General features: G+C 46.7%; 1 protein-coding gene and 1 long non-coding RNA gene across 4 annotated transcripts; one reads left to right on the forward strand and one right to left on the reverse strand.

Moving 5' to 3' along the window:
- Positions 1-59: 59 nt before the first annotated feature.
- Positions 60-2,598, forward strand: LOC120369422. Its single transcript, XR_005583155.1, has 2 exons — positions 60-341; positions 1,682-2,598. It is a non-coding gene; the product is annotated as an uncharacterized LOC120369422 (long non-coding RNA).
- Positions 2,599-5,339: 2,741 nt separating this feature from the next.
- On the reverse strand, positions 5,340-25,448 carry SYVN1 (synoviolin 1). 3 transcript variants are annotated; one of them, XM_039482695.1, is made up of 16 exons: positions 25,428-25,448; positions 19,321-19,469; positions 17,479-17,571; positions 16,891-17,043; positions 15,369-15,417; positions 13,525-13,628; positions 12,813-12,939; positions 11,439-11,538; positions 11,282-11,347; positions 10,248-10,364; positions 9,513-9,682; positions 8,719-8,877; positions 7,874-7,993; positions 7,431-7,617; positions 5,927-6,081; positions 5,340-5,494 (listed from the first exon to the last, which is right to left on the reverse strand). In XM_039482695.1, exons 2-16 carry the CDS (start codon positions 19,450-19,452, stop codon positions 5,340-5,342), a joined length of 1,887 nt encoding a protein of 628 aa, XP_039338629.1. In that variant the 5' UTR covers positions 19,453-19,469; positions 25,428-25,448. The 3 variants fall into 3 exon arrangements, with proteins under 3 accessions (XP_039338629.1, XP_039338628.1, XP_039338627.1); XM_039482694.1 differs by lacking the exon at positions 25,428-25,448 and adding an exon at positions 25,085-25,194; XM_039482693.1 differs by lacking the exon at positions 25,428-25,448 and adding an exon at positions 25,033-25,139.
- Positions 25,449-27,177: the final 1,729 nt, after the last annotated feature.

Consider the following 27,177-nt stretch of genomic DNA (forward strand, 5'->3'; position numbering starts at 1 on the left):
AACCAGCTCAAGTTTTAAGATTAGAAGACAAAGGGGAACTATAGAGGCCTGGCTAAAGAAGTTCTAGAGGGGACAATCAATCAGGTGGCCGATGGACTCCTTTGCCACTGCGTGAAGTCTCCACCTGTAGGTCTGAAGAAGTAAAGAAGATGAACTCCATCCTGTCTTTCACCAAGTGTCTAAGGCTATATCTACCCTCCAATCGGGATCAAGGCTATGAGATCAATCCACCGGCAGTCAATTTAGCAAGTCTAGTGAAGACCTGCTAGATCAACAGCAGATCACTCTGCAGTCGACCCCTGTACTCTACCCCCAACAACCCTGTGGTAACTCAACCTAAGGTAGGTCAAGTTATTCACGTAGCTGGAATTGTGTAGCGTAGGTCGACTTACCATGGTGGTATAGACATAGGCTACGAGTCTCCCACTGCCACCAGTGGAGGTGTTTGTGAGCTGGAGATAAACGGAGGCACTTAAGCCTACCAGTGTTACACTTTGCATTTGCAACATTAAGCCTTATGTTACTCATGGGCAGGGGTAGGCAATGGGTGGACTGGGGACTACCAAACACTTTTGAATAGACCCTGAAATCTTATTTATTATTGTTGGGTTTATATTATTATTTTCTCTGGAGGCCTTGACTATACCTTTGACCATGAAATGTGGACCTTGACAAAAAATAGACTACCCCTGCTGTAGGGCATTGGCCGGGTGGTAACTATTATCCTCATTTTACAGAAATGTAAGCTGAAGAACAAGGAAGTTACAAAACTTGGTGCTGGCCTCCTCCCTCATTTCCCCTGCAGTAAGCGCAGAACCATGTAGGAAAATCAGGCATCCTCCCACTTTTGTGCCTGCTATCAGTATTAAATCATCTTCAGTCACCTAGGGAGGCAATGGATTAATAGGATTGTGTACTTACTAGAGGGAGAGCTGGTAACACCACTTGTAGGCAAGCCTGCCTACCACTTCCCCTCCAAAACTATCAAAGCATTACAAGACCATCTTTAAAGGAAGTTTTATTTTGCTGTATATACAATTTAAGCTATTAAAAATTTACACAATATTTACAAATTAAATAATTATCCAAACCCTCTTCACCTCCAACACATAACTCTGCAACACAAAAAAACAATGAAAGAGAAGTTAAAGGAAGCCATTGGGATGAATATAGGCCATGAACATTTCCCAATGGTCTCTCCATTTATGTATTTTCCTCTTCATTTATGTATGTAAATAAACTCCTAAAGGATGCGAATATCATGGAATGTGTGGCACAGTTTAGCACATCCTCTGCTAGTCATTTTATTGAAATTGAAAACAGAATATGGACGCTTCCCTAAACTATTCCCACCTTCAAAGTCAAACAATTCAATTTTAAACAGGACATATGGCATATTTAATTAAAAAAAAAACTTTTAACCAATTGCTGGAAGTATGAGACCAAGTTTTCTCCTCTTCCGCACACCCAGCACTGAATTAAAGATGTTTATACAGGCTGGCTTGTTATTGCAGAGTTCCTCTTATTACCATAGTTATTTCTGGTAAGGAGCCAAACAAGTTATTTTGGGGGCATGGAGGAGGGGAGGGGACCCTCAGCATTACATGGATTTTGGAATCAGAGGATATATGAGGACCACATGTCACATTCTGAGTTGACTGATCTTATTGTCTCTTTACAGAATGAAGAAAAGGCCTCTCTGCTCACTGAAGGAAATGCACATGTTCCAAGCATGCAGCCCCCGTTAAAAAAGAAAAAAAAAATGCAGTCTCTCACTACTTCATGTTCCATGGCCAGAGAAACAGGAGGTTCTCGATCCACACTCACAGATGAGTCTGCATTTATGTATGGATTTTACTCATGCTTTTTGTTGTTGTTCTTGCTTAAAACCAAAGTTTTTCTTTCTTAAGGTTTGGATATAAAGAAGGGAGGGAATGCATAGTTATTACATCAAATGCAAGTTTAGCCCACTGTCTTGCTACAAAGTGATATGCAGCCTGGTTGCCTTTTGATACCCTCTCCCCACCAGAACCCTAGCTGTCTGCCAGATATCACCATCCCTTGTCACAGTCACCCACTCCCGTCCTCGATGCTCAGTTCTAGTTCTTGGTGGCTGGGACTCCCATCCAAGCCAGCATTATAATCCTGATGTGCGTCCAACAAAAACACAGATGTGTTTAAAAAATATAAATCTTTAACTATTTTTGCTCTTCTTCAGAAGGAACTCAACTATTAAATCAATTTACAACCCTTAAGTGCTGTCTCTGAATTGTTTCCCTGAGATAGGTGTATGATTAGAAGCCACTTAAAGAGAAGCACTGAAGGGTTATACCAACTGCTGAATTAAAGTAAACTGAATAGCAAACAACGGTTTAGGGTCACCACACACACAATTTTTGTTTTTCTGGGTGGGGAGGAGAGGAATTTTAGGACTCATTCCATGCTAGTTCTATAATGTAATCTATTGCCTGTTGCAGAGCATCTTCCTTATACTAAAAATGCTTACTTAATCCTTCATTACTTCACCTATCTAAATCCAGCCCATGGCTTACTTCCCCATTAAGTTGATATCCCTTTAGATACAGGGGTGTGTATGCTGTATTATGTTTGCATTAGGTATGTGAGTTCACATAAAACTCTATTGGATGGGATTTTCAAATCACTCAGGGACCTTTAGGACCACCAGTCCCACTGAAAGTCAATAGGACTGGTGCTCCTAAATCACTTAAGTGATCCCCCTGTCATGACTTACACTCAGGAGACGTGTCAAACAATTCCAAGTCAGATTAGTCCTCAAATTACATTATTGAAACACAATGTTTGAGGACTTTAATATCCCTGCCTGTTGTCTTAACCTATTGGTCCTGTTTTTAAAATTATATAGGCTTACACAAAAAGGGACAGAAGTAGCCTATCGTAATGGCCAAGGTAGCCAAGAACCTTTTCCAGCTGATTACTAGCAGATTGAACAAACTCATGGTCCATAACCATGACCATGGTTTAATTGCTTGCTTACGTCAATCCAAAAAGTTTTGAATGGTGTTAGTCTTTTAAGGTGCATTAGTGTGCAAGCAAGGATCTGGGGAAAGAACTAGGCTGGACAGATTGCAGAGGAGTTACTAAAAATCTAACATATGTGAAGGTGCTACAAGTAACAAACCCATAAAGTCATATGTTCTTATATCAATTAGCCTAATGTCCTTTAATTGACCTACAGAATCTTGGTAGTAAACCAGACTGGATGAGCAGGGTCTCATTGCTAATGGGAAGTTTCTACTTATTTATCCAAAGTAAAGATATTTTCCTATAGGAGTTCCACCACTAATACTGTCAATCAACAAGAGTCCATTCAACCCTTAATAAAACTCTTCTGAAGTTGTTAGGCCACTGCTATGAAAAAGAAAAAGAGCAGAGGTGACTCTTGTGTCTTGAAAGCAGCTCTCAGAGAACCTGACGGTGGTGCCAGGAGCTGTACAAGGTCCATGGGGACAATTCACAGAAGATGGCTACAGGATCATGACCCGCATACAGACAGAACATCATGAACCTGGCCAATAAGCCATTTTCATCCCAGGTGTAAAAGGATGGACTTAAGTAGACTCACAAAGGATGAGGTTGGCCCATTCACTTCCAAGTAAGACTGGAGGTGGAGAGGCATTTCATCTCCTAACTCCTTAGCAATTAAAGTGTCACTACGATGAACAAAGCATGTGAAAGCTGCAACATTAGAGAGAATCAAAGGCCAGAAGTGTCATTGAGTAGCCATGGCTACTGCAACTTCTCCAATCCTTCAGTGTGGGAAACATGACAAGTGCTTCTCTGGTTGTGGGGCACAGAGAAGGGGGGAATATTAACTATATCTGACTAACTTCTAAATTCTTTGCTATCCGTGCCATCAGCATAGATTCATTGCTAAACACAGGAAAATCAATACTCTGGTTTCAAAGGTCTAACAGATTCCATTCTACATCCAGAAGATGTTGTTCTTGCTGGGATGAATATTTGAGCAGTGTAACCCAGGGGAGGGGTTTTAACTGCACGATTATCTCCTTCTAAGATGATCATCCCAATGCTATTTGTATAAAACTCTTTGAGCATCACAATTTGTGATCAATACTGAAGCCATTTGCACTAAGTTAAATTCTAGATTGCGAGAGCCCCCACTGGGCTTCCTCAGATGATGCAGAATGTTGATCTCCACCTGCACTAGAGCACTCAGAGAGGAAATAAAGTTAAAAATTGACTTTAAAGCAATCTCACAACTCTCCCACAGGGTCCCATGGGCTGCAAGTGTCCCACAGAGTCCACTGTTCCAGTCAGTGCTCCTCACTCAACAAAAATAAATTCAAAAGAAGGGTATAAAGCAGAAGCGATGGTTGACGTTGTAACTTTACCCCACCACAAACCAATCCAAATCAGCAATGACTACCAGCAATACCTAGGGTCTGGATCCTGTCATCCTTAGGCTTAACTGTCTTGGGAGTTCTGGCTGAGTGTTAGTAAGGGACGACAAGTGTGTTTCATGAACTCCTCTCACCTTGAATTGAGTCACCTACATACATTGCTCCTACATATAAAGCTGAGACTATGCTCACTTACAGGTATCCTTCCATGGGTAGTCTGTTATGGAAATACACCTCTTTCCCCCTTTCATGATGGGAGCATGTTTCTTATGGACTTCCTTCAGCTAGATATTAACATTGGTAGGATGAGCCCAGAAGGCATTGCTTGAGGATGGAGGCCAGCCGCCACATGAATGCCACAGAGGTAGAAAGAACCGGGTTAAAGCAGGAGAGAACTATTTTGAGAAGTTGCCACCCAACTCCTGTTAGGCAGATGGGGGGAGGACGGGCAGCTTTCTAAACAATAGATATGCCCACTGCAGTTAAGTGGCACACCATGGAAGTCCGTGGGGTCTGACCACCTCAGCCCTGTGCATCATGTTTTGTAGAAGGACCCTGCTTTTCAGGGAATGCTGCTGGGAAGGCTCTGGAATTAGAACAGTTAGTGCACAGGTGGGTATGACTGAATCTGCACATCAGAGAGAGGACAGCTGCAGACTGGGCAGTGGGTTTTTGTTGTTGTTGTTGTTTTTAAATTAGAAACCATGGCAGATTAAAGAGTCAATTCTGAGCCCCAGCATAGCGGCCCTAGCACTCTCATGTCAAGTCAGCACTTGGTGCAGGGTTAGAACATCCTAACAGAGCGATGGCAGAGTCTCCTTTCTCTTGTCGCATCCCCAACCACCACTGCACACGCTGCTTTTCAAAAGAACAAGTCAGTGTCAAACGGTAACCCAGGCAAGACAAGGTACTTAGGACAGGGGGGTGGGAGGGGTGTCAATGGGAAGGGGGAGAGGAGGATTCCAGTTTCTGAAGCCGGCGCCTGCGAAGCTCAGCTGTGTCAGGCTCCCCCGGTAAAGGCTGCTCCTCTTCTTCCTCGTGCCCAGCTGGCTCTGTGTATCCCTCCGCACCCACCAATCCAGATGGATCATCTGAGACAGCACAGGGGGAGGAAATCATCAGAGGTTGACATCCACCAGATTCCTTTGTTTCCCCACGCTCCTAAGGGACTCAGAACCACTACTTTAGGACAGCCAAATGTGGCCATTAGCATTTAAAGGGACAGCCACCTGGCCTGCCTCATTCAGCAGCAAACCCTCAGCTGGGACACACACCAGCATGACAGATGCTGCCTATCCTGGATGCAGCTGTACCCTGCGGAGTCAGTAGATGTGTTGCACCTAGGATGAACATGGTGCAGCCAAGTGCCATCAGCTGCTAAAGCCCGTTACTACAACATTTGGCCCTCTCTGTAAGGTTCCTTAGGGAATGGGTTAGGTCTTGTTCCTAGACCACGTGGCTGAACAGTGACACCGTGAAGCTTCGCATTACAAGGTCCTACAACAAGGAGGACTTTCGTCTACCTGTTTGACCTGTTGAGTCTGGTTCCACTGCTGGAGAGGTCCCTGGGGAAGAGGTACTGTTGGGTGAATTGAAAGTGGTGGATTCTCTGGTGGGTGGCTCTTGAGAGGAGGTCGAAGTGTTTAGGGAGCTTGGCAGCTGCGTAGGACGGGGTGACCTGTCCAGAGGAGAAGCCAGAAGAGGGTTACAAGGTGGAGAGCTATAAACAGACCATGATCAATTCTTTGTAGTATGCTATCACCTAGAGGCCCCAGATGAGATCAGGGCCCTAACAAAAGAACTTTACAAAATAACTGTCAGACTGGATCAGACCCTTGGTCTAGCTAGTCCAGTATCTTGTCTCCAACAATGGCCAGGACCAAGTGTTTCAGAATCAGGTGTAAGAACCTCACAGTAGGCAGATACAGGGTAATCTGCCCCTCCCACATTGAACTTCCTACTTCATTGCTTAAGCCAATGTCCCTTCCAAAATTTTTGCTGTCATGACAATTCTCAATATTCTTGATATCCATATCCAAGCCCTTTTTGAATCTTGTGTAATAAAAAGAGTGCTCCTGCCCAGAACAGCTTACAATCTAAATGGATGAGAGAGACAAAGGATTACCATCCTCCTCTTTATGTATAGCAAAGCTAAGGCAAAGAGAGAGAAGTGCCCCAACTCACACAGGATGTCTGTAGCTGAGCCAGGACTTGAACCCTGATCAGAGTCCCAGTACAGTGTCTTAGCCATAAGAACATACTTCTGGCTTCCAAACTCTGCTTTCCTAGCCCATGTTTCCTTTCACAGGGTGGTGAGCAGAATCTTGGCCTGAGTGCAAGCGCAACTGCATCTTCCAGTGCCGGCTTATTCCTGGCCCAAGGATAGGAATAAGGGTGTCTCCACACTTCAGTGCTAATTTGCCATACAAGTAAGCAGGCCTTAAAGTGTCTATTCAGTGCTATAAAAAGGAGGTATTGCCAGGAACCGAAACTCCTGAGTTCTCACCCTCGCTCTGAGAAGCTATCTATGGCAACAGCTTCTCCACCGCTCTGCTTCAGGCCACCCATTTGCACCACGCAGCTGGTTACTGACCTACGTCATGGGTTGAGGTTTGTACGTAAATCCCTAGATTTTACATGGCACTTTTCATCAGCGGATCTCAAAGAACTTCACAAAGGTGGTCAGTATAATTATTCTCATTTTACAGATGGGGAAACTCAAGACCAGTGGCAGAGTTGGGAGTAGAATACAGGTCTCCTCAGTCCCAGTCCAGCACTCTCTCTCCTAGGCCCCACATATTGGTGGTACAAGCTTTGGGCATCTGTTATCACCAATAAAGACCACCCACTTTTAGCATTGTGAGGATAGGGAGCCAGCAGTTTGGAATCACATGGCATTACAATATGCTGTCACTAAGCTAGATGGATCCAATACAGAGCTGGATGGATTATAGTCAAATCAGTGGTTGCACCATGTGTCTGATAGAGTATAAGGTCTCACCCCCTGCCACAGTACTGGATAGTTACCCAATGGTCGCCAGAACGGTGAGATACTGGTTTATCTGTAACATGGCTGCATCTAGGAGTGTGTGGATGTTCTGCAGACACTGGAGCCTGGCTTCCAGATGCTGCCGGTCATGGCCTTCCATGGCACGGAGCTCTTCATCTGTCAACCCAGCAAACCCGGCGGGTGGCACAGGCATGGGAGGGAAGCCTGTTCAGAAGGAAAACAGATGGTCTGTAAGAGAGGACTCAAGGCAAGCTTCCTGACTCCCTCTCCAATGGACAAGGTTTTAATTATTGATTAAATCTATCAATTTACTGAAGAAGATATGATCATGCTCTTGGCAAATTTGCTAATTTGGCCCTTAGAGACAAAGTTTGGTATTTTCTTCTCCCTCCCCATGCTCCCAATAGAGGATCAGCCTTCCCCCATCCAGCCCTGGATGGAAGAAGTCACCCTAGCTTACCAAATAGAGGTGGCAATGACATTCCCATCCATGGGGGAGGGAAGGGAAAGCCAGGCACTGCTCCCACAGGGGCTGTGTCAGATCCAGATGCTGAATCACCACCAGGTCTCGAGGTACTTGCTGCAGAAGGCGAAGAGGACAAAGAAGAGATGGCAGCCTGGTTAAATAGTCCTGGTACATTTATGCCTATCCACCGCTTTACACATAGCCAATGAGGTTTCAGCATGTCTTCCAACACACAACACCTGGGTATCTTTCTCGGGTCAATGTTAGTTAATCCCATACTATAAAACAATGTCAGGAAGGTAAGGGGATATGAAGCCTTTCATCTCTGGTGGTGCCAGTTCCAACCTGGACCAGGGGTGGAGACTAGCTACCTCAGGAGGTGGTGGGAGGGAATACAGAACTTTTTCTCTCTAGGGGCGCTAGCTCAGATCTAGTCCCACATCTGAGGGACTGGCTGGCTCAGCAGGTCAGGGAATTCCCCACTCGGGCACCAGCTCCAATCCAGCCCCAGACTGGGGAGATTGGCTGGCTCAGGAGGTCAGGGAATGGGATATAGGGTCTTTTCCCCTTTAAGGGACTAACCACAGATCAATAGTGTCAAAGCTGTTTTCATCTTGTGGCAACTCTGTGGTCTGTTGGTGAGTCTCTGTCCAAACCACAGAACCCACGACTGGCATAAGTGGACTCCTTGCTGGCAGTCTCAACTTACAGGTCTAGAACCAAATGGGCTGGGGAGAACCAGAAGCAGGTCATAGTTGAAGTATGTTGGTGGGGCAGCGAGAGGGAAACCTGGCCCAGTGATGGGATGAAGGAGAAGGTTAGATACTGTGGCTTCTCACCTGTTGTCTGAATGCCTGAAGTGGAGGGTACACTGGAAGCAGCAGAGGGATTCTCTGCATTGTTGGGTGGCTGGACACCAGGCACTGGAGGAAATGGACCTATGGGAGGCCAGAGAGGGAACATCCCAGGAGGAAACGGGGGCAGGATTCCTTGGGGGACTGCGAAGTGAAGGAGAGAAGTGGGTGACCCATAGAGAAGAGAAGCCAGACAGACACTACATTTCTCCAGCACCTTCCAGCCAAGGGTCTCAAGGCACTGTGACATTAAAAAGGCCTCAGGGGAGGTAGGTCAGTGTACTATCCATTTTACAGAGGTACACTTATGTACAGTGACAGAGCCGAGTCCTGATTCTCAGCACCCCCACATCCGGCTCCAGCACAGGACTATCTGTTCCTGTTTCTGGAAGGGGAATAATCCAGGAGTCCTGATTCCCAGTCTGTTGCTCTAAGAATTACACAATTCCTCTCCATTACACAATGCTCTTACTTTCCTTCTAATGACAGAGAAGCTAAAGGGCCAAATGTCTTTGGTTACTCCCATACGGCCCAATGCATTGTAATGTGGTTGTGTGTATAACTCAAGGCAGAGTTTGGCCTAAACAAGGTACATTCAGTAGTACAACATAGTAATACACTTCAATTTTTCAGTGCTGGGCAAGCAGTCCCAGTATCAACAGCTGCTGCACCTCACCGTGGAGGTGGCTGCAGTGATTCCCATCTGGGATGAATGGCATCAGGATTACTGAGAAACTGCTCAGCCCTGCTGGCTTGGTGTCCAGAGAAGCTGTACTCACAGTTAGGCGGCTGGGGAATCAGTGGAGGATGGTGCGGCGGTGGCTGCTGTTGCTGCGCTTGCTCCTGTTGCTCAGGTGGCGTTTGAGACTGAGTGGGGAGGGAGGCACGGAGGACATCCATGCGGCAGGTGGGGCAGGTCTGCTGCCGCTGGAACCAGGAACGCAGGCAGCTGTGGAGGGGGCAGAGGCCACCTGGTTAAGATTGGCTCATCAGACAGGTTACTTTTTCAGGGCAATAGGATTTACTCACAGTCCCGACAATTAGCTGGAGACGCCCTCCCCTGTTATTGTTTCTCACTCTTGCCATGGGCAGGTGGAGAAGAGAAGAGATTTCAGCCTGCGTAGACCCATTCAATCCATGGCTTCTCGACAGAGACAGCCAAAGAGTCCAGTTCGGATGGTATTTTACATGGACCTGCTCACTAGGGCCTGAACTTGGAGCCACCAACTCACAGGCCTCCAGACAGCAACGACCAGGCCTCACAGTTGAGAAGAGATGGATTGGAACCAGTGATCTACAGCTGAGGGGACTGAATTCCTTTACAAACCCTTTTTAGTTGTTTGGTTCTTCCCTGGCACCATACATCTTACAGCAAGGAGGAAGTTACCATGCCCTGGCTTCTCAATTATACAAGAACAAGGCTTGGATTTTCATGCCGTTGGCAGCTAACTCCACGCCACAAAGAAAGCCATCTGCAAGCAGCTGCATGGGCAGAAGTATTAGCCTTTCCTCACCTGGTGTGGAATATGTGGTTGCATGGCAGGCGTTTAGCACCCATCACCATCTCCTCCCGGCAGATAATGCACACATTATCCATGGCCTGAAGCTCTTCTGGAGTGGCATCAGGATATCTGGGGCAGTAAATTAAATTATAAATATAAATAATAATAAATAAATTAAATTATAAATAAATTAATGGAGATATCCTATCTCCTAAAACTGGAAGGGACCTTGAAAGGTCACTGAGTCCAGCCCCCTGCCTTCACTAGCAGGACCAAGTACTGATTTTGCCCCAGATCCCTAAGTGGTCCCCTCAAGGATTGAACCCTGGGTTTAGCAGGCCAATGCTCAAACCACTGAGCTATCCCTCCCCCCAGTAGAGTTTTAAGAGGCAGTAACGTATATGTTCTCTGATGATCTACAAGGGCAGTGATGCCAATGAAGGAGCAGGGGCTATATCAGGAGATAATTAAGCAAAGGGAAATTTAGGTTGGATAGCAGGGAGATCTATGTGAGACAGTCCACCCACCCCCAAGGGAAGTCGTCTTGCCCAGGGCATTCCAAGCTGGATGGGACAGGACTGAGGGGTTGCGCTAGATTAGCTGTGATCTACTAGGCCTCTAACAAGCTGTACACTGGACTGAGTGTCTTAAGCCAGACTGCTCTAATGCGGATACCCTCTGTATTAATGAAGCTTAAAGGGCCAGAGAGATTAATTGCAAACATGGCTGTGGGGTCTTGTGGCCAGAGGACTGGGAGTCAGGAAATCTGGATTCTACTCCCAGCTCTGTCACTGTCCTTGGGCAAGTTCTTTCCCCTCTCTGTGCCTTTTCCTGCTCCCACCCTTTGTCTATTTCGAATGTAAACTCTTTGGGACAAGTGCCATCTCCCTAGGTGTCTGTGCAGCACCTGGCCCAGTGTGGTCCTCCCCACCCCAATCTCAGTTGAGGGGGTGAGGAGTCTGTGCGGTGCTTTGCCCAATGCCTTTAGGACCTACTGTAACAGATTTCACTCTGTAGAAGCAATTTCTCTCCAAGTGGATACTTACAGAGTGTTCATGTTGCGAATGGCGCGGCGTGACATGATGGCATCAGTCACAGCTCTCTTGAACTGCCTGAAATGACACACAAGTTGTTGGAGTTACACACACACACACACACACACACACACACACACGCTCAATCAATACCCCAGCGACATCTTACCTCATTGCCAGGTACATGGGCCGGATGGCGAAGAGAGGGAAAGTGTGCACTTTGATCATGATTGTCATGAAGGCCATGTACAGCAGCACTTTAATGAAGCCTGAGGAAGAAGGAGAGATATTAGTGCTCTCTCTCTCTCTCGTGTGCCTCTACTCGGAGGATCTCATTGCCCTTAAACACTAGCGAACTCCCACATCCAACCCCGGGAGGCAGGGAAGTGCCTCAATTTTACAGGTGGGGAAAGAGGCACAGAAAAGAAGCAATTTGCTCTCCCATGTCACACAGTGAGTCAATGACCAAGCTAAGAACAAAACCCAGGAAGCTCTGGTAACTCAATTGCACTCCCCTCACAGAGCTGGGAATAGAACTCTGGAGTTTTGGCTTCCAGCTCCTCCCTGCTCTAACTCCCCTCTCAGAGCTGGGGTTAAAGCCCAGGGATCCTGACTCCCCATCTTCCTTGCTCTAGCCACCAGACCACAATGCCTGCACAAACCAACCCACAGTGGTCTCCAGAAATCCACCCAATCTATATTTTGAGTCCAATCTTACCAAGCCATCAGCATTTTAGGCCTGGTCTACACTATAGAGTTAGCAGCAAAGAGTCCTGTGGCACCTTATAGACTAACAGACGTATTGGAGCATGAGCTTTCATGAGTGAATACCCACTTCGTCAGATGCATGACTACAGAGTTAGATCGACATAAGGCAGCTTACGTCAACCTAACTCCATAAGCGTCTACTCTAAAATGTAGCTCTCACCAATGTAACTTGCCCACTACACTGACTTAATAACTCCACCTCTGCGAGAGGCGTAGCACCTACGTCGATGTAATTAAGTCAATGCAATGCCAATGTAGACACTGTGTTCCTTACATCAACTGTTGCTGCCTTTCAGAAACCCCCCCACAATGCCCCACACTGGCAGTTCAATCGGTGCAAGCACTCCTGATGAGTACTCGCACCGCCAACACAATAAGCATAGTGTGAATGTATAAAACCGATTCAATTACTGCGGTGGTCAACTTAATCAACATAACTTAGGTCAACTTAATTTTGTAGCATAGATTTGCCCTTAGTTTTAATGATACATTAAATGATTTGGGATTGCCACAGGCTTCTCTTACAAACACAGCTCCTACTTAGCTCCATTTCAATCCCACTTTCTTCCGTTCAACTGATCAATGAAGTGGTGAGACCATCTACAAACTACCCCTCCCAACCATGCTCCTATGAAGAGCTCTAGCACAAGGCCCCATATAGCACCACAATTCAGGCTCCCATGGCTGTTAGATGTTCAGATGGGAGAACACACAAGTCCCCACTGGGCTATGGAAGGAGCTGACTGTTATCCAGAGCTGGGGAGAGAGACTGTACCTGTGAAGAGCTCCGTGTACAGCATGTAGACCGCCTTGTTGTCCCATGGATTCTCACTCTGCAGGTCAACTGAATGCAGAATGTACTTTATGAAGATTGTGAGCACCATGGTCATGAGGATGGCATACTGTGGGTACAGGAAAGAAATAAAAGAGATGTCACAGGATGAGCTAATCTTTTAAAGGAGTTGGAACTCATCTGTACCCTGTGCCAAGGCCAGCCCACCTCTCCAGGTGAGGGACCAAATCACATGGTAGGAAACGGGTGTCTCTGAGCCAGGCCTGAGATTAGGGAGAGAAGAAAGGAGTAGGGAGGCTCTCCTTAGCTCCCTGGCAGATGGCCTGGGAGTGCAATCCTACAGGAAGCAGGCTGGAGGAACGCCTAAGCAGAAGGGAGTAAAGACTCACTTTAACTTGAAGGCAGAAGGCCTGGGGAACCCGACCTGCATGGAGCAAATGGTCTCCATCAGAAATCCCAGGGCAGGGGAAAGGACTTGGCTGATATGCATAACTTCTGTTTTTGGAGAAATAAACAGAACCACAAAAGAAAGGGACCAAAATCCAGATGGTGCCAAGAGAACTCTGAAGCACTGGCTGGTTAGTCAGCCCCACTGGCTTACAATGCATCACAGAGTTTTGATTTGCAGTAAATAGCAGTGCTAGGCAAATATTCCTCCCTCCCTACTTGCCACACAGGCAGACAAATTTCATACCTCAAACCCAAAGACCAGCTGGACAGAGGCTCCCCGGGTGAGGATGCTGTGGTAGGCATGGCTGACAAACAGGAAATCCAGGACGCCCAACAAGAGCATCAGAGCTGGTCACAGAAAGAAGAGAGGTTAGACACTGGAATTACAATATTGAGCTGTGATTTGGGGTACACATGGGGAAGTCTTGACAGAACTAAAGAATGGGATGACTTAAGCATAAGACTAGGAGCCAGCACTCCTACAATCTATTTCCAACCCTGGAAATGGAGTATGATCTAGTAACCAGGATTCCTGGGTTATAACCTTAATTTTCCCACTGACTCATTGTGTTAACGGTGGGCAAGCCACTTCATGTCTCGGTTTCCTCATCTGTAAAATAGGACTAACGCTCTTCTCACAGGGGACTGGGAAGCACTAGGCAAGTGCCACGTGGAAGTAATGAACTGCTACATCCCATACACAGAACATTTCAAACCCTAAACTGCATGGGATGAAAGCCATGCGGGGTGTCAAACATTGATATTTACATTACAACAAAGCCCCAGTCAAGATCTGGACCCCATCAGACGGCACAAACACATCTCAATGGGTCCTTTAAGATCCTCTGAAAACCCCAGCTTCAGTTTCCCATGGCACTTTCTTGCACGAGTCGGTGTGTTAACCCCAGCGTGCTGCATAGTTTCATTCTTCCTTCCTGACGTTTTAGCTAGCTACAGGGTTCTCCTTGATGTCCTGTCCTCAATTAGGTTGCTGTGAGCTGTTAAACAGCTGCTCTGCTCCAACCCAGAGTTGAACAAAGCAATCGAATCCATAAAAGGCCTTCTGGAAGACATTACATACTGTTTTGACAAGGTTATCAACTCTGAACAGTCTCACAGTCAACTGCACAAATGAGAAGGGGTTTTACATTAGCGTATTTAGCCTGTCACATGCAAATTATCTTCTGAAATTATCTTTCCTGGCCAGCTGTTGCTGCTCATCGAGTCCTGGAGAGGAAATGTTCAGAGTAAAGAAACTCTTTCCCCCCCTTCCCCCCGCCCCGTTCTCCCCTAGGAGATGTGTCAGGTATCAAGCCACGTCATGCCTTCATTAAACTATGTTGCTTTAATGATTTCTCCACATCCTTCCCTCTGCATGGGTAACACTTACTCACAAAGTCATTTTCATTATTAACAGTGCAGGCAGAGGTTAGCAAGCTTCTCACCCACAGTTTTGCCAATGCGCCTCACTCAGAATGGCAGGCCACCACCCTCGCTGCTATTCCAGGGCTGATCCGTTCCCACACCCATAATCCTCTGCCAAAGCCCCTCAATCCTGGCTTGCAGCCGCCACATTCCAATCCTGGGTCCTCTCTTACCACTGCCACTGCCCCACAATTCTGAGCCACTGCATCCCCTGCTACTCCAGTCCTGCATTCTCTATGCCTCTCCATTCTGATCCATAGCACTCCCTGCCAGTCTAGTCCTGGACTTTCTCCCTCTCAACACACAGTTCTGCCACTGCCTCTAAATCCTGACTTGCTGCACTCCGTTATACCACTTCTGGACTCCTGACTCTCAGCTCTGTCAATGCCCCTCAATCCCAACCCACAGCTTTCTGCTACTCCAACCCTGAGCTTCCCCCTGAGCCCCACAGCGCTCGGCTGATGCCCCTCAGTCCTGATCTGCAGTCCCCTTGCAGGTAGATTATCCCATATCTACCACACTGCCGTGTTTCTTGCACCTTGCTCTGAAACATCCGGTGCTGGGCTCTGACCCAGTATGGCAAGTACATTGTAATGGGGGGAGGAGGGGAGAGAAACAAGAACAGGGGAGGATAGACAAAGGGAGTAAAATAAAGGCACTTACAGATTATGCGGAAATGAAAGAGCCAGGAGATGTTTGGACTCCTCTCCATCTGGGAAGAGATGAACAAACTTTTAGGACTCTTCACTCAATTTTCCAAAACCCCATTCTCTGCATTCTGACTGCATGAGATACCCAGGAACTGTAAAGAGCTACTGATGTAGGACCAACCGGCCAATCTCATTTTCTATCCATCTTGGTTTCTACACCACAAGCATCATCGTGTCTTGCTGGTTCCTTGTCTGCTGGCATCACAGTGTCTTGCTGAGCACTTCGAGGTACTGAGCTACTTTAGCTCCTGCGGAGTCAGCGCTTTTGCTATTTGTATTACTCTAGAACAGGGGTTCTCACAACACATTTTTTGGTGACCTAACTCTTGCTGGTGGCTGTTCTGACAATTTTTCCTAAAATACCTATGTAACTTTAGGAAAAACAAATAAATGTGCACATATACATGTCCAAATCATTGTCATTTATTTATGTAGGGTTTTTTTGCAGACTCAGTAATAAAAACAATGTACAGCTGTCTCTATTCTTTACTGGACCTAAACAGAATAGAAATACAAATAAGGTGCTTTGTATGTTCTTGTCTTTTTTCTTATAGTTTCTTTTGCTTTTTTTTTTTTAAAAAGACTTGCTAGCTAGTACCTCTGCTGTGAAAAGTGATATTAACAAACATACAAATATCACATTTCATAGCAGACTTACTCAGTCCCAGCAAGCCCAGGGACAAATTAAACCCTGGATGGGGAAGTGGTTATGGAAGCAATGGGGCACTGGAGGAGGCAGCAGGGGTGATTGGGGATGGTGAGCTCGGGACCAGAGCCTGTCACCTCATAGCCAAGGAATGGAGCCCAAAGCCCCGGGGATGGGGCCTGGGGATGGAGCCTGCCACCCACCATGCCAGGACTGAAGCCCAACTTCATCACCCCTGGGAAGGTGGGGAACTCACACCGTCTGTCTGCTCCTCCAGCTTTTCTGCCTCCAGAGGCAGCCAGGGCCCAACCACTGCTGGCAGCCCCTGGGGAAGGGCTGCTGCTTTGCCCCCACCATCACCACCCAAGAGGCTGTGACTGCAAGAACATCCCCTGGTGGCCGCATTTGAGAAACACTACTCTAGAACCTTAGGTGCCCCAGTCATGGAGCAGGCCTCCACTATGCTAGGCACTGTATAAACACAGAACAAAAAGATGGCCCCTATCTCAGGGAGCTTATAAAACAAGAAAATAGTGAGATAATCCTGACCAGCCTGGGCCGAAGGACAACTGCATAAGCACTAATGAGAAAAATGAATTTAGAACAAGCAGAGGACACAAAAGGATCTGCTTCCCATGCTCCCTACACACAGGACACACTATGCTGTGACAACCAAAGCACAATGGCAAGTGTTTTCATCCCTCAGAAGGCCACAGAAGTAGCTTAGATAGACAGATCCTTGTTTGTTACCAAGATCACTGACTGACTCCCCAGACAGATGGCAGCCAACCCCAGTCTGGCATCCTGCTCAGTGGCATGTCACACTTACAAAGTCCACCCGGTCCTCAGCAAGCCAGTGGAAGCACTTGAGGAACAGGAGGAGAGTGAAGAGGGCCACAAAGCGGGGACTGAAGTCATCTCTGAAGACGGTGAAGGCCAGGCAAGTTTCCGTGACCGCATACCATGATCGCTCAAGTAGGTGCTGAGAGAGAGAGAGTGTTAGCAGCACTGTCTCAGTTCCCCACATACCGCTCGTCTTAGTTCTCAGTACTGAAGGGAGGAGGAGAAGGAACTTATCCTTTTATGTCCCAATTTCTAAGGGAAAGCATTTTCTTTTGCACTCCACCACCTTCCCTCTGAGGCTCTCAGAGCACTTGGGTATCAAACTCTGTACCACAGTTCTGTAAAATGGGATAACAGCAATGCCCTGCCTCACAGGAACGTTGGGAGGATAAATACATTCAAGACAGACGCACAGACACTCTGGTAACGGGGGTCATGCAAGTACCAAAGATAGATATGATTTTATGCTCAGCGTCAAAATCCCATTTAACTTACAATCAATGCAGCTCTCCAAGCAACCCTCTGCTACTGTGTACCGTCGTCACCCACCATAACTGCCAGAGGCCTCACTCACCTCCATTTCTGCTGCTCGGAGCTGGCCAAAAAACACTTTGCCCATGAATTTGCCCAGGAGGAAAACCAAAACGAAAGCCTGAATGTAGAGAACCTGCAGGGAAGGGAAAGGGAGAGATTGAACCAAAAGAAACACTCACATACTACAGCTTATGAACCAAACCAGACCAAAAGAAAAGGCTGGCGAGAACAATCCTGCAGCACCCCTTCTGGCCTAGATCCAACCTTCCCATCCTTAAAAAGTCTATGATTTACAACACCCAAGGGATTTACTTTAACCAGTTAAGACTGTCCTCTGTCCACTTTCAAGGCACATAACACCTTCCCATCTTATTTCCTATCCCCACGGAAACATACGGCTAGTTTTCAGTTAACCCCTTCACAACATCCTAATGCCCTTCAGGCTGTGTGAGATCTGTGTACCCTGGAATTTGTATTTTGAAGGTACTTTGGTTACTGTGGGGAATTGGTACTTTGGTTACTGTGGGGAATTGGTGAGATTTCTACTCCACTTGCACCTGCATGTTACTATGTACGTTAAAAAAGCCCAACTGAAAACAGATTAATGAGCCTTTCCAAATTTAGCTAGAATTTTGCAAGCCAGCTGTGGAGTCAGTTACATGCACACATACTAATATATATTTCCCACACTAAAGCAGTAGTTTGTTCCGAGTACTACTGGCTCAGCAACTGCTGTAGCGTGGAAGTGTTTGTTTTGGTCAACATACCCTGGGGGAATAGAAAGCAGAAGTGAACTGAAAAAAGAGCCACTGAATTACATTGATAAAGATAAATGAGTCATCTGAATGCTGTCCAGTGCTCCCTGAAGTAAATTTGGGGCGGGAGGAGAGGGACAGGACTCTGTCCATTCCCTAGCAGATGGATACCAACCTCACACAGAAGTCATCATCACAGTTTGCACTTATTAGCATCCTTGCTGGAAGACTGAGTGGAGTGGTTAAATACACATTAGGCCATGGAGACAGAACTCCCTCCAGGCAGGGCTAAAGCCCACTGATGATCAGTATGGAATACTTGCCCTACTGCTGCAATGCTATACCTATCCTTGGGATAAAGAGAGAGAGAGGCTCCAGAGCAGTCAATCCAGCACCTTTCACTGATATTGCATCTATTCAATTAAACGAAAACCCAAAGGAAGCCAATATTTCGACTGATTAGCAAGATTCATTTGGGACCTCAACTCCTGAACCTCCAACTCAAGAGTTAATCAACCCAAGGATGAAATGAGACAGCCAAAGACTGTGCAGGATTTGGCTCTGCGCTATATCAAAATAACCCTGGATTTCAGCTCTCTTGAAAATGTTATGTCCTCCGCTCCCCGTGTAAATGTAGAGGCACCGCATAACAAATTGTTTCCAGGAACTGGAATACAGCACCGGTTAAAAGGACTGCGTTGACAGGAGTTTGCATTACTGCTGCTCCTGTTCTTATACCACATCCCACCAACATACCAGAGCCCTCCCTGTAAGAGGAAAGCTTCAATTCCATGTCACACTCAATTCACACTCCCTCTGCTGATATCGACAGTAAGGGGGACACAATTAGTGCCAACTGTGCAGGGTTAATTGCAACTTGGATTCTCAAAGTGGAAACTCATTCCTCTGATCAGCACCAAACAGGAATGACTTTCAGTCACTACCAAACTGGGAGTTCAAAGACTAGGTCTCATTACCAATCCCCTGAAGACAGGTCACTTCCATGTGGCTTTGGATGGCCACTGTAGCAGTGCAAGTTAAATACCAATAGCTGACAGGCTGAGCCATTATCAGAGCAACCTGCCCTCCTCCCCACAACCTGGGCAGCCCATGGAGTGCGTACTTACTGCCATGCTGGGGCTCGATTTGGTCAGATACACCACCGTTGGGTAGAACTGATGCTTCAGGTAATAGGCATGAGCCACTACCACCGATGTCAGAGCCAGGCTGGCAGCCATCATGACTGCCGTTCGGAACATCGCCCCAGCCCAACGACCTGGGAGAAGGAAGACAGACATGAGCATATGGTTTAAGAGATATAGAATAAAGCCATAGCTGCCTTCACATCATCTAAGGCAACAAAAGAGCCACCAAATTTGCATTATAAGGGGTCAGTGGATCATTGCTGTATTTGGTTTGCTGCTTCTTGGCTTAAAGTTTTCATTACATTCCACCTCTCCATCTGCTTTGGTCTTGGCCTCCCATACTGGTAAGTTCCCACCAGGCCATGGACTTTGTCTTCCGATATTTGACTGCAAAATGCCTACCAAACACTACGTGATCACACAGCAAACTTCCTTTAACCTGGATGTAAATAGTTATCAAAGGATACCAAAGCACTTTACAAACAAAAGAACCATTCCATGCAGCCACTTCTAGGGTGGGACAGGGAAGCTCTTAAACAGCCACACGGCACCAATGAGCAGTAGTTTATGACTGGAAGCAAAGAACAAGTCAACCAAGAGATTGGTTCTTGGCCCTATGCTGTTAAACATTTTTATCAATGACTTAGAGGAAAACATTAAATCATCACTGAAAGTTTGCAGCTGACAAAATTTGGGGGAGTGGCAATTAATGAAGAGGATAGGTGAGGTCACTGATACAGAGCAATCTGGACGATGCATGTTTTAATACAGTTAAATGTATGTATTAGGGCTGTCAATTAATCACAGTTAACTCATGCAATTACTCAAAAAAATTAATCACGATTAATCGCACTGTCAAGCAATAGAATACCAATTTAAATTTATTAAATATTTTGGATGTTTTTCTACATTTTCAAATACATTGATTTCTATTACAAAACACAATACAAAGCAGGGCTTTGGAGTGGAGCCCAGAGCCGGAGCTCAGAGCAGCTCCAGAGCAGTGGAGCTGCAGGTTTTTAGCTGGAGCAGAGCCGGAACACAGCTCCAAGCTCTGATACAAAGTGTACAGTGCTCACTTTATATTATTTGTATTACAAATATTTGCACTGTAAAAAATGATAAACAAAAGAAATAGTATTTTTATAAATATATGGAGATATACCTATCTCATAGAACAGGAAGGGACCTTGAAAGGTCATTGAGTCCAGCCCCCTGCCTTCACTAGCAGGACCAAATACTGATTTTGCCCCAGATCCCTAAATGGCCTCCTCAAAGACTGAACTCACAACCCTGGGTTTAGCAGGCCAATGTGCAAACCACTGAGGTATCTCTCCCCCAGTTAGCCTGTTCTCGCTTTCAGGTGACATTGTAAACAAGAGGAGACTAAGGGGGATATGATAGAGGTATATAAAATCATCAGTGATGTGGAGAAAGTGGATAAGGAAAAGTTATTTACTTATTCCCATAATACAAAAACTAGGGGCCACCAAATGAAATAAATAGGCAGCAGGTTTAAAACAAATAAAAGGAAGTTCTTCTTCATGCAGCGCACAGTCAACTTGTGGAACTCCTTACCTGAGGAGGCTGTGAAGGCTAGGACTATAACAGCGTTTAAAAGAGAATTGGATAAATTCATGGTGGTTAAGTCTATTAATGGCTATTAGCCAGGATGGGTAAGGAATGGTGTCCCTAGCCTCCGTTTGTCAGAGGATGGAGATGGATGGCAGGAGAGAGATCACTTGATCATTGCCTGTTAGGTTCACTCCCTCTGGGGCACCTGGCATTGGCCACTGTCGGTAGACAGATACTGGGCTAGATGGACTTTTGGTCTGACCCGATTCGGCCATTCTTATGTTCTTATATTCTTAACATGATCCAATGGCTGGAAGCTGAAGCTACACAAATTCAGACTAAATAAGGTGCACATATTTAACAGTGAAGACATTTAATCCATGGAACAATTTACTAAGGGTTGTGGTGGACTGCCAATTTTTAAATCCAGATAGGACATATTTCTGAAAGATCTGCTCTAGGAATTATTTTGGGGAAGTTCTATGGCCTGTGTCATATAGAAGGTCAGACTAGATCAGCGGTTTTCAAACTTTTTTTCTGGCAACCCAGTTGAAGAAAATTGTTGATTCTCCCGATTCAATGGAGGGGTTTGGGGCGTGGGAGGGACTCAGGGCTAGGGCAGAGGGTTGGGGTGCAAATGAGTGGTTCAGAGTGTGGGAGGGGGCTCTGGGCTGGGGTGCAGGAGAGAGTCAGGGCTCTGGAGTGGGGGTGCAGGCTCTTGGGTGGGGTCAGGGATGAGGAGTTGGGGGAGGGGCTCAGGGCAGGGGATTGGGGCATGGGCTTACCTTGGGTGGCTCCCGTTCAGCGGCGCAGCAAGGGTGCTAAGGCAGGCTTCCTGCCTGTCCTGGCACCGGAGACCGTGCTGTGCCCTGGAAGCGGCCAGCAGCAACTCCAGCTCCTAGGCGGAGGTGCACAAGTGGCTCCGTGCAGATCTCGCCCGCAGGCACCACCTTCCCAGCCAATGGGAGTGCGGAGCTGGTGCTCAGGGCAGGGGCAGCACACGAAGCCCCATGACCCCCCAACCGCCTATGTGCTGGACCTGCTGCTGGCCACTTCCGGGGCGCAGCACAGTGTCAGAACAGGTAGGGACTAGCCTGCCTTAGCTGGGCAGCACTGCTGATGGGATTTTTAATGACCTGCTCGGCAGTGCTGACCGGAGCCACCGTGACCCAGTGCCTTACATTCCGCAACCCAGTACTGGCCGCGGCACCCACTGGCCACGGTTTGCCACTCCAGGCCAATAGGGGCTGCAGGAAGGGCCGCCAGCACATCCCTCGGCCCGCACCACTTCCCGCAGCCCCCATTGGCCTGGAGCGTGAACCGCTGCCAGTGGGAGCCGCGATCGGCAGAACCTGTGGATGCGGCAGGTAAACAAACCGGCCCGGCCCGCCAGGGGCTTTCCCTGAACAAGCGGCTGACCGGCTTTGAGAACCACTGACCTAAGGCACATCACTATCATGCTGTACCTGAGTTGTAAAACAGGAACAACAATCTTTCCTTTTCTCTCCCATCCTTTGTCTTTTTTTAAGTTAGACTGTACACTTTTCAGGGCAAGTATTCACTCTGTGTATAAAAGCAACTAGCACAATGTGGCCTTGAGGCAGTAATGCAATAACAAATAATAAAATATGCCAGTAGCAGTCAAAGGAAGAGAATTAGCTCTCACGCCTCCCAGAAGTCTCTGCTCTAGCAACTAAAGAGCATTCTCTCTCCAGAGCCAGGCACAGAACCCAGAATTCCATCTCACAATCCTCCAGCTACCAGACCAGACTGAGAGACACCCGTGCTTTCTGAATGTTTAAATACTCAAGTCCAATTAACAGCATTCCTGTGCTAGAACATTAAAGCATCACATTATAACAAAGCAAAACACTGACACATAAGAGTGAACATAAAGCAGTTCCGTGCTCTAAGGCTGTCACACATTTCACAAATCACAAGTAGGGCGGTGGAATTTTACTTAGCTGTCCAGATGGCCAAAGAAGCAATGTCTTGCCCCTTTAGGGAAGTTATTTATAAGATGAGTTTTTGAGACCACATCTTTCTCTTTGCTTAAATTTCAACCAGAACTGGTCTGTCCCCTAAACCTGTGAATTATAATCTCCATGTTTAGATTAAGATAATTTCAACTATATAAAAGCAGATGGCAGAGTTGTGGTTAAAATGTTAGATGACAGTTTCTGAGCCTGCACATGACTAGCTACTTAGGTTACTTTAACAGTGGAGTTACATGCACCCCCTTAATTTCAAGTAGCTTATAACAGAAATGCTGACAGCCTGTATCCATTCAAGTGTCAGGGAGTACCACTTGGAGATTCTTATAGGGATGTCATTTCCATGTCCCATACTAAACAGCTTCAGCTAGTCTACCCTGCATTAAAACAATTTAGTTCTTTAAATACTTATGTGCTATAAGTGGATTTTTTATAACACAGAGTTCACAAATATATTTTACGTTTCATTAGTGCCTTTCACACCAAAGGCTCTGGAAGCACTTCACTGACTATACATTATTAATCCTGTTTATTACAGTAGTGCCTACAGGTCAACCAAGAATGGGGCTCCATTATGCAGGGCACTGTACAGAGTAGTTGATAGACCCTGCCCCAAACAGTTCAGTCTAAACAGATAGAACAGATGAAGAGGGTGCGAGAAGGAGCATATATGACAGACAGACCCAGAGCATCTTTGAAAGCACAGTCAATGCGGAGATGAAGGGGTAGAATCATAGCTGGCACAGTGTGTTATGAGGGGATTGGACAGGTGAATCATGATCAAAGACTCTCCAACAAGCCCCCTTTGTTGCAGAAAGTACTAGGAGTGATTAGGTGGGATCTATAGTTTCTATCCTGAGCACACAAGAGCTTGCTTGTAGACTGCATGAATCTTATTTATCAGCCTTGAGTGTGGCAATGTTATCCCCACTGGGCTTTTTCCAGGGAATCTTGACAACCTTTCAAACCTGAGAGTAGAACTGAGCCTTCCCCTCCACGTAAGCAAGATTTATTGTATAAAGTGCTTGGGACACACTTCAATATTGCTGGCAGATAGGAGAGTCAGCATTCATATTACTTCCCTCATACCTCCAATCCTTTCACCCATACATCCATTTTTTTAATACTTGCCTCGCCTTCAAATTATTTTCTCCTCCCAGTTGGGTTTTAAACTTTATTGAAGTTTGAGAGACGGGAAAGTGAAGAAGTTACATACTTTGGAAAAGGAAGAATTGTTAATGTCTACATGAGCTGCTTCAGAAGTTCTCTCCCATCATTTTTAATATTGAAAGAAAGGGAGGGTATCAATTTCCTTAAAGGTCTCTTCTCCCCCAGTCCATATGAGTGACAGCAAAACACACAAGAATCCCCCCCACCTCCGAAACTTTCAAGGGAGCCATAAAAGGACACTCTCCATCCATGTGAGCTCTACTACCCCTCCTAGCATCTTTGCCCTCCCCTTCCCCCAATAAGAACAGCTCAGGTCCCCAACAACTACTTAAATCCCAGTACTTCCCTCCCAGCTTCTTAGATACCTCCTACTACACAGGCTCTAAATTGCCCACTCCACCCAAAAATGCACCTTATTCAGGTACCCAGGATCCGTTCTCACATACCACCTAGCCAGCCCACCCAAATTCAATCTTCCCTTCTCCAGACCTTCCAGCAACCCCCTCGCTCCCTGGGATAGCTCAGTGGTTTGAGCATTGGCCTACTAAGCCTAGGGTTGTGAGTTCAATCCTTGAGGGGGCCATGTAGGGATTGGGGGCAAAATCAGTACTTGGTCCTGCTAGCGAAGGCAGGGGCTGGACTTGATGACCTGGGGGGGGGAAATAGCTCAGTGGTTTGAGCATTGGCCTGCCAAACCCAGGGTTGTGAGTCCAATCCTTGAGGGGGCCATTTAGGGATCTGGGGCAAAAATCTGTCTGGGGATTGGTCCTGCTTTGAGCAAGGGGTTGGACTAGATGACCTCCTGAGGTCCCTTCCAACCCTGATATTCTATGATTCTACATTCCTCCTATGTTCAGCTCCTCCCCTACGTTCCCCCAGCAACCCCACTTCCCACTGTTCCTTCCCCAGCTCCCAGCCCCTCCCCAGGCCCCTTTGCTCCCCAGGCCCCTTGTACCTGCTGCACCCCCCAATCGGTCCATCGCCCGGTCTCCCCGGCCCGGACTCACCAAGATCCGGGAGCCCCTCGGGCTGTTGCACCCACCACCACAACCAGCTGCGCCTCCCCCCGCCCTCCGCCGGAAGTCCTGAAGCTAGGCGACACCTCACTTCCGTTTGGGATGTACCATCCGCACACATCCTAGTAACCCCACCCAATTCACCTCTATGGGGACTACCTGCAGTCACGCCCAGTGGTCTCGCCTCAGACCCTCCCTTATTTAGAGCAGCGAGTGGTACAATTCGAACACAGCCTGCTCCCCCATTGCAGGATGCAGCTGGACTGATTCAAATTCATAACTCCCTGCTGCCCCCCCCGCCCACTTCTTCAGACGGTACGGTCCCAGTATCTACTTGGTATCGTCCGCCTTCCACCGCTAAGGAGTGAAGAGGGTCCCGTGGCTCCTGCTGATTGGTAGCGTCATGGGTGTCCTCTAATCAAAAAAATCCCCAGCGCTGGCCAATGAGGAAGGAACAGTTGTTGCTAGGGGCTGTGGGGCAGGTTATAGAACAGACCTGTGGTGGACTCTGCGTGTGTGTAATGAGTTGGGTATGTTCTCATCCCTGATTCCCCTCTCGTCACCTCCCCACCAGCTCTGCCCTGAGGGGAGAAGTGGGTCCCTCAGGTCCAGGGGGAGGGTGGCACTGTGGGACAATGGATAGGGCACAAGAGTGGGAGCCATATGTGCTGGTTCTTTCCCAGTTCTAGGAAGGGAGTGGGGTCTAGTCGGTTAGAGCGGAGTGGGGCTGGAAGTCAGGACTCTTGGGGTTCCATTTGTAGCTCTGGCACTGACTTGCCATGTGAGTGACCTTGGGTAAGTAAGCTCTGTGTGCCTTAGTTTTTCCAGATGTAAAACCATAAGGTAAGGATACTATGAGATAATGCTATGAGATCCTTGGATATCAGTCGTAAATTTTACTGTAAAATTTCCTACAAGTCAAAAATATGCTGCACCAGGCAATATGTGCTATAGTCCTGAGAGCATTAAGATGCAAAAGAGAGAGATCAGAGAGAATAAGCATCCTCCCTATTCTGCATTTGTCATCTCTCTGCCACTATGGTAACAGATCTGACTCGGCCTTACTGTTCACTTGCATCAGAAAGTAAACACTTCTGTATCTGAGATGCTCAGTCTTTCCTGCAAGTAAAATCCCTCAGGGTGGGAATGTATTTGACTCAATTAAATGCAATTGTGTGACTATTATTGAATAAAACTATTGCAAAGCAAACAACCTAGTGCCTCATTTTATTTGTGAGTCAATTTAGTGCTCAAGAAAGTAAGGCATATGCCTGGAGTTCTGGTTTGAACAGTTGCTGGAAACTTCCCTTATACAGTTAATTTCTCCTGATCTGCAATATCCTTCTAATCCCAGATTCACCACATAGCTCTGCCAAACCAATGCATCTCAAGATGGTTCTGCAATACTGCTGTTTTAGTCTGGGAGTTTGTTTCTGCACTGCCCTTCACCTTATGTAGTCATTTATACCAGTGCAAAGTGAGTTCAAAAGTGGGTGTGTAAAATGCCACTGTTCTCATTCGGTAGCAAATTATACCCACCACCACAGTGCTGGGCCCCTGTTCCCACTACACACAGTTTTGCCAATACATCTCAGTCTTATCCCACAGTACTGGCTGATTTTTCAGTCCAGAGCTCCCTTGAGCTGTGACTGTCAAATATGCTTGCAATGCACACAAATAAGGCATCAAGTATCTTTTCCCTTGTGACCTAAGATAAAATTGGAACCCATGTGCATAGAATTGATAGCCTACTACATTAACCTATTGTGTTTCAGGCCTTGCAAATGCCTTCCATCAGGTTATTTATTTATTAATGTATTATTATTATAGCACCTAGGAGCCCCAGTCATGGACCAGGACCCCGTTGTGCTAGGCACTATACAAACAGAACAAAAAGATGCTGCCTGCTCCAAAGATCTTCCAATCTAAGTATAAGATATGAGACAACGGATGGATACAGACAGATGGCAGTACAAGGAAACAAATAGACAATGTTGGTCAGTATGATGGGCACTATATTCTGAATTTTAAGTAAAGTAAAATTGGATGGCAGGTATGTGTGTAAAACTGGGCATCAGGTGTTT

The sequence above is a fragment of the Mauremys reevesii genome, linkage group 7 (assembly GCF_016161935.1).
Source record: "Mauremys reevesii isolate NIE-2019 linkage group 7, ASM1616193v1, whole genome shotgun sequence".
Taxonomy (NCBI): domain Eukaryota; kingdom Metazoa; phylum Chordata; order Testudines; family Geoemydidae; genus Mauremys; species Mauremys reevesii.

Bases quoted from the DNA above. Each gene is read 5' to 3' on its own strand.
- SYVN1 (XM_039482693.1), bottom strand. From the start codon at position 25,057: ATGGACCGATTGGGGGGTGCAGCAG. The intron at 7,994-8,718 runs GTGAGAAGCCAC...CGCCTTCTGCAG, and splicing joins TTCAGGCATTCAGACAACAG to CAAGTACCTCGAGACCTGGT. The intron at 7,618-7,873 runs GTAAGCTAGGGT...CCTTCTGAACAG, and splicing joins GTCATTGCCACCTCTATTTG to GCTTCCCTCCCATGCCTGTG.